Source organism: Silene latifolia, chromosome 1, assembly GCF_048544455.1.
Source record: "Silene latifolia isolate original U9 population chromosome 1, ASM4854445v1, whole genome shotgun sequence".
In the NCBI taxonomy this organism is placed as follows: domain Eukaryota; kingdom Viridiplantae; phylum Streptophyta; class Magnoliopsida; order Caryophyllales; family Caryophyllaceae; genus Silene; species Silene latifolia.
The window spans coordinates 10059162-10067086 of NC_133526.1; the positions used below are offsets into that span (position 1 = coordinate 10059162).

The 7925-nt window shown below is 32.9% G+C and overlaps 1 protein-coding gene across 2 annotated transcripts; it reads left to right on the top strand.

Moving 5' to 3' along the window:
• Nucleotides 1-5476: 5476 nt before the first annotated feature.
• Nucleotides 5477-6969, top strand: LOC141597754 (protein synthesis inhibitor PD-S2-like). Of its 2 annotated transcripts, none has more exons than XM_074418039.1 (3): nucleotides 5477-5568; nucleotides 5860-6126; nucleotides 6215-6969. In XM_074418039.1, the coding sequence occupies exons 2-3, from the start codon at nucleotides 5891-5893 to the stop codon at nucleotides 6858-6860; spliced, it is 882 nt and encodes a 293-aa protein (XP_074274140.1). In that variant the 5' UTR covers nucleotides 5477-5568; nucleotides 5860-5890; the 3' UTR covers nucleotides 6861-6969. The 2 variants fall into 2 exon arrangements, with proteins under 2 accessions (XP_074274140.1, XP_074274141.1); XM_074418040.1 differs by having other exon boundaries at nucleotides 5538-5702.
• The last annotated feature ends 956 nt before the right edge of the window (nucleotides 6970-7925 follow it).

Below are 7925 nucleotides of genomic sequence, written 5' to 3' on the forward strand. Positions count from 1 at the left end.
TGTAGACCTGGCAAATCGGGTCAACGGGTCAGGTTCAGGTCCGGCCAATTGAGTCGGGTCATTTCGAGTTTCTAAAATATTCAGGTTAGTTCGGATCGGGTCGGGTCATTTCGGGTTTACAGGTCTGTTTCGGGTTTGTTGGTCGGGTTGTTTCGGGTCAAGCAGATCGGATCATTTTCGGGCCAATGATTAAGAAGGAAAAAGGCATTTCAAGTCTTTTGGGGCCAATAAAAGTTATGTTTTGTCGGGTCATTTTCGAGTTGGGTAGTTTCGGGTCGGGTCATTTCGAGTCGGGTAAGTACGGGTCTATGAAAGTTCGGGTCATTTTCGGGTCGGGTCAGGTTAATTTGGGTTTCGGGTGCGGCAATTCGGGTATATTTCGGATCTCGGGTTATCCTTTTCGAGTCGGGTCAATCGGGTCGGGTTGATTTTGCCAGGTCTAGTCACATGGAGGTTTTGTTTAGCTCACAATTGCCAAATATATGTAAGAACTAAATTACTTCCCAAAATGGAATCAATCAATACATATATATAAAACAGAAACTTTTCAAGCGATATTAGAGAGTCCAACTTTTTAAGAATTCTCATATATAAAATAATTTTTATATAAAATTATTATCATTATCCTAATAAGTGTAGATCTAGCTTTTTCCTCTTAATAATTTATGAGAAAATTATCCTAATCGAAGTAGATCTAATAATTTATGAGAAAATAATCCTATTAGACGTAGATCAATTATTTATGAGAAAAATAATACTAAAAGAAGTGGATCTAATAATTTATCTATTATTCTTTACTAAAATAATAATAGGAAAATAACTTTATAAAGAATATTTATTTTAGAAATATTCATAACGCAAAAAAGGTCATATAATAAACGTATAAAAGTGTTAAAATTGCATATTTTATAAACATACAATTACTCATTATGAGGAAAAAAAAAAAACAAAAGAGATCCTAATTTTTTACAAATATAATAATACTCCAAATTCTAAGTTGTTCGACTTTAACTAACTAGTGAAATCCGTGTAGTAATAAAGATAATTTTATTTTATTACATTTTTGAATATTTGCAAGATTTACAAAATATTCGAGTTGTTAATTATAATCAAACCCCTAATTATCTTCCAAAAACATAAGAAAAAGCTGATTTTTATTTTAAAAAAAATACTCTAGAAAAAAGTCACATGTCATAATAGGAAAAAGAAGTAAGGAATGACATTTACTTGGCTTTTGGCTTTTACACTGGCGGCGGGAGGAGAATTTTTTTTTATAATGACAATATTAGAAATAAACAACTTCAACGGTGGCATGAAATAGTTTTAATTCTGAATATGATTAGATTATCAATAATATTTACATAGGATTAAAAAAAATTGAGCTATCATTTAAAAATATTAAATAAGTCTCATATCGATTTTGTCAAGCCAAAAATTTAAATGGAAATGAACAAAGTCAAGAATTACAATTTTATACGGGACTAATAATCCAAGAACCAGCTAACTATGATTTTATGAATGAATCAGTGTACGATAAATATATAGAAAAATTGAGCGGACTATATATAATCTGCTATTATATCACCGAATTTTTTCTTCAAACTGGTTTCAAATTCATATCAAATCCATAATAGACGTTAAAAATGTATTGAACTGCCAAATATACAAAATTATTCGGTTACATCAATTTTTACTTTCTAAATTCCAATTCATCTATGTGTTTTTATTCACTTAATTATTTACCGCGTTTGCGTATGGCTGGTTATTACTATGTCGTGCATTAATTGTATATTTAAAAGTGCAATAATTTTTGCAGTAGCTTTTCATAATTTATTTTTTGGGAAATTTTCATTTTGGTGCCCCAAGGTTTGGGTTAATTCCACTTTAGTGCCCTGAGATTTGCATAATTCCACTTTGGTGTCCTGAGGTTTCGACTACTTCCCACTTTGGTAACCCGAGTTTTGAAAAAAAAAAACTCTTTTTTTTTGTTAATGGTTAACTATGAGGTATCGCATATGAGTTTAGTTGAATATAAGGTACTGCTTAGTGTAATAAATTAGGTTAAAATAAAGACAACTAATTGCATATATATTGGTTATGAAGTGAAACGATTGTACATATATAATTAGTAATTTGAAGCCATTTTCTTAAATTTGAAACTCTTTTTTGAAAATTTGTTCATTTTGTTATTATAAATAAAGAGTAGAATAATAATGTAAGATAATGATACTTGATTTTGTTGATAGACAAAATCTCAAATAAACAAAAATGAGTTATAATTTTAATGAAATTAATCTAAAACTAATCAAGTTTAACAGTAGTAGGATATCCTACTCCGTCCAATCAACATAAAACTCTTCATTTGCCTTTTGGAGGTCAGACTTTGAAAAGTTGATCATTAATTCACTCAAAAATATATCCCACATCTACAAAATTAGACGTCATATTATATATTTCGCATGAAGTTCATAGGGAACAGCCAGTCTCAATGGTAGATAGTCAAAAACAAATTTATTGTTTAGAGATCTAACAAAAATCCTCCAAACAGTTACATATATAATTGAGATATCTGTTGTTTTGCGTACCACCATTCTACATTTATACTGTCGTATGCTTACAAAATGGAATTGGTAGATGTTGTAAGTTAATATAATTTGTGAATCTTATAAAAGTCAGTCTCAGTTATCACGTATTCATTTTAAGGAATTAAACCATATTTTTGGGAATGACGTTTTAAGTTGACTAAAATCGGTGGTGCGTAAAACAATAAAAATAGGTAACTACATAATATAATTAACGTAAACCAAAAAAAGTACTCCCTCCTATTCTCCATATTGTTCCCCTTTGTTGGGGGCACAAGAATTAAGGAGGGAAATAAAATATTAATTGTGAGTTGGGTGGGGTTTGGTTATAGGAGAGAGGAATGAATAAAATAAGGAATTGTGAGTTGGGTGGGGTTTGGTGATAGGAGAGAGAAATGAATAATTAGGAATTAAATAAGAAATTGTGAGTTGGGTGGGGTTTGGTGATAGGAGAGAGGAATGAATAAAATAAGATTAAAAGTTTCCAAAAAAGGAAAGGGGAACAAAACCTGAATAATCCGTTTTAGGAATAGGGGAACAAAATGGAGAATAGGAGGGAGTATCTTTTATGTTAAATGGACCGATGATCCATCAATAATCAACTAAATCAACCCAATAGTTTTGTTTGTTCCGATTTTCAACATACTTAGGCCTTTTTTTTATCAACTTAATAGAATTCTACTATCAGACCATGACAATGTAAATTAAAGTATTAAACCAACGTTTGCAATCTATTGTTCAACAAATTCTTAGAACATTCAACATGCATATTGCAAAAGATGATCCTAATAGAAGCCTCATGTATTCTATGTAATAGAATCACATATATTTTTGTACTGTTGTTTAGAGATTACTAATTTTATTGGAATTCAGTATGGATTTGATTTTACGATAAAGTATATAGACCAAAACACTCTTAATTGTAGATAGTCAAGGTAAACTTATGCTATAAGAGATTTAACATTTTCTCTAAACACACTAAATATAGATAATTATCATACATGTTGCTGTACGTAGCACCATTTAGTTTTACGTAGTTGTTATAGGTTAAAATAATTTGTAAAACTCATAAAGGTCTGTCTCAATTATTAAGGGCGGTTCATTTGGTAAGCTGCACTATGTTTATGGAGATAACGTTTTGTATTTAATTAAAAATCAGTGATGCCTATAACAATAATGAAAAAACTAACTACATACTCTTACAATGTTACTTGATGTTTTTCAACTGAAATGATAACTACTAAATGACAAAACTTCTATTATAAAAGCACTAATAGTTCATTGATGATCAACTACACCAATCACGAACTTTTATTTATCAATGATTTAAACATAATTGAACTTTTTTTTTATCAACTATAGAATTAATTTATACAGATGATCCTAATGGGAGTTCCGTGCATTGCACGGGCTTTTCAACTAGTTAAATTAGGAATTTAAGACACAATTACGCCTAAATTGATGTCATTAATGCTTGATTTAAGGTTTTCATTCCTTTTTTGACACCTTAAATACAACTCTAAGGGTAGGGTTGTATTTATCATTTTTCTTTTATTTTATACTCCGTATTAAATGAAAAATTCTAAAATTAATTAATTTATTCGATGGCTTAAATTATTTGTTGTTTTTAAGAGAAATCACGTCAAATTTTCTAAAAAAAAAGTTTAATTAGGCTCTATTTGGTAAGGTATTTTAGGTATCTTATTTGCTCAAAATAAGCTTATTAGACCAAAATTTAAAATACGTTTTTTAGTCATTGCAGTATTTTTTTTACAAAACTTTCCATTTACCTACCCATTCATTAAAACACAAAATCTCATTTGTGACGGCACGTATCCGTCACTTTCGAGTGACGGATACCATTTTCCCTCACAAATGACCCAAATAGAGGAGAGAGGGAAGCACATGGGGGTGCCCCCACCTTGTCCCCCTATTCGTTTTGTGAGTGACATTACCCGTCACTTGCTCCGACCCATCTTCAGCAAGACTTCCTGAATTACTAAAACAATGGGATTGTTAACGATGTAAAAATTAAGTTGTGGCAAAAGGGTTAGAAAGAGTGATTGAATATGAAGTATTGAATACTACTAATGGGGTATATAGCCAAACAGATTAGAAACGATGGTACAAAATGCCCCGTGCATAGCACGGGCATTCCCATTAGTTATCATATTATTTTACGTCATTCCACCAAAATCAGCTATTTTTTCAGTTAGTTTGACAAATATTTATTTATATAATCAGTTAACTTATCAGCTCCTAATTTTTAGCTACGTTATCAGTTATCTTTCCAGATTTTAGTTAACTTTTCAGTTTTCAACTACCTTTTCATCTAATTTGTTAGGGGATGGAGACTGACCTGGCAATACGGGCCAGACCCGAATGACCCGACGCGAAAAGGCTGGCCTGAAACCCGAATTTGTTTTACCCGAGTATGGCCCGAAACTCAAATTGACCCAATGTTGACCCGACCAAAAAAACCCGACCCATAATTGACCCGATCCAAAATGATTCGAAGTGATCCAAAATGAATGGAATCGACAAGTACTAACTACTAAGTCATAATTGATATTATACATATCAAAATATAATTTCATTGGTTACAACCGTCCGTAATAAATAGTTAAATTTACATAATAATATTTCTTAATCAAAATAGTACTAACCAAAATTGTTTAGACATTAACTAGAAAGTGACTAGACCCAAAATGACCCATACCCGAAAGTGACCCGCCTCGAAATGACCCGATAACAGCTCATCCGAAATTGACCCGAAACTCGAAATGATCCGCTCCATCCGAAATATGCGTCAGACCTAAATAACCCGACCCAAATTGACTCGAACCGATTTACCCGAATTGCCACCTCTAGACTCTTATTATTGGAGACTCCTCCAGTAATCCAGTCCTTCTATTTAAAGGCCTGGAGCTTCATGACTTTGTTATGCAGAAAATCAAAGCAACAACAAGCTGAGCTACTGCAATAGGTAAGCCTAAAGGCTAAAGCCCACTTTCCCTCATCGATACTCCTATACTCCTATATAGTTTACGTATCACTTTGAATCCCAAACTACATACTCGATCTATTTGTTTCATTGATTGATAACTGAAAGAGTTTACGGTAAACTCGCAACTTTTTGACTACATACTCTCTGTTAATTCAAAAGTTGGTCGTTTAAATTAAAACTTATGTAACTACATACTCTCTGTTAATTCAAAAGTTACTCTAAGTAATTTGTTGGATAAGGAGGTTTAATTTATTTCCAATGTTTTCGCAGCGAATTGGTCACAAACTCATAACAAGTCATAATGAGGGCGGAGGTCGTTTTAAGGGTGGCAGCAGCAACAATAACATGCATGTTCCTTGTTATTGCACCGGCAACGTGCCAAGATGTGTCGTTTAATCTAAGACAAGAACAATACTCTCCATTTGTGCAGCGGGTCCGAGATCAAGTCAAGGATCCCCGACTGCAATACCATGGCATACCTATGATTAGTCCACCCAATCAACGTAACGTTTATCTTTACGTTAATTTAAATGCTCGGTAAGTCACTCTTATGTACGGACCATTAATTGTCTCATCAACATTTAATTTGTTCAAATTTTGAGTTAATATATTGTGTGCAATGCAGACTCGCCAATAACCAGGCCTTCACAATCGGCCTCCAACTCCGTAGAAGCGACTTATATCTCCTGGCATATCGTGACCAAGTGGACGGAAGCAAAAATCGAGCGTTTTACTTTCGAGGTGAAATTCCTGAAGCAGATGTTTTCCCTAACGTGGTCGCCAAAAAGGAACGTGAACAAATGAGAGTTCAGTTTGATTATATAAGCCTTGAAACAGCGGCGGGTCAACCCATAAATACCTTGCAATTTGGGGTAGCAAGTCTAGAGAGTGCAATGAGGAATATGTATGGCAGGAAAGACGTATCGTCAACAAACCCATTTAGGAGGGACCAGGCTAGGTTCCTCCTGATTACTATTCAAATGGTTGCTGAAGCAGCGCGATTTAAATATATAGAGAAAAAGGGCGATTTCAGTTTGAGTAGTGATTATCAGGTGAAAAGCCTGGTTAACAATTGGGGTTCGCTTTCAGTGCAAATTGCAACTTCTGGGGATAGTGATCGGTTTCCGAATAATGTTACTTTACAGGTCGCTTCTAACCGTTATTGGACAATTACCAATGTTAGTCAGATTAAGCCTGATATGGGGCTTCTCAAGTACGAGAGAGTCGCTACTTTGGAGGATGCTCAGATTGGCCGTGCTGTTGCTTGCTAGCACTGTCTGTATGTAAGCTTAATATCTCTGAATAAATGAATGTAAGTCAGGTTTATAATGTGGTATGTATGAAGCTATGTAATGTCAAATAAGAGTATTCGAGTTGCTACGGTTGTGTTACAAGGAAAATTGTCAGCAAAATAAACAATAACAGTATCTCAACCAGAGCTCGACTATGATATCAAGTTTTGCACCAAAAAACAGACTACATTAAATCAAATAATCAAGTATCTTTATATAAAGTTTATTAACACTACATAAAATCAAATAATCAAGTAGAAAATTAAAAAGATCCAAACTTTCATCTTCACCAAACTTTTTATTCATTGAGAAATTACAAACATGGCTATCAACTCTACAAATTTTCGCTAACATTTAAAATGTTTGAAACTTGCAATCTTTTTCAAACTATTTTTTTTTTCAAAAAATTATATATTTGTTTTATTAATTAAATTTTCATTTATAACTAAGGAAATTATAATTTTTCAAATTTTTTGGTTATGATTTTTTTAAGTATGATATCACAAAATAAACTTTATATAAAGATTTATGAAACTATTTTACAAAATATCATTTCTCAATATTTTTTTTTTTTTGCAAGAATGTTATAATCCTCTTATTCATCCTCAAGGGGTAAAGAAAAGGATACAGTGCCTTACAAAAGAATATCCCCTAAAGCCTCCACAAAATGGAGGCTAAGAAATACTAAGTCTAGAGATAATCCTAGAATCAAGTTTAGGAAAAGTAACATTCAACAAATACGTGCTAATAGTGAACTTAAGGGAGTAAAGGAGCTGATCCACAGTAGATTCAATGTTTCTGAAAATCCTCTTGTTCCGCTCCCCCCAAAGTGAGTAGATAGCACCAGCTACACAGCTTGAGAACCAAGCATTCTTCCAATGTCTACTACTACCTCTTGTCTTGGCCCACAACAGCTCGTAGATGTAATTGTCAGTACGACCAGAAATATGCATCCAATTCAGCAGCCCTTGCCATACCTCACGAGAGAAAGGACATTTAAAGAAGAGATGCGAATGAGACTCACAAGCATTCTTACAGAGAATG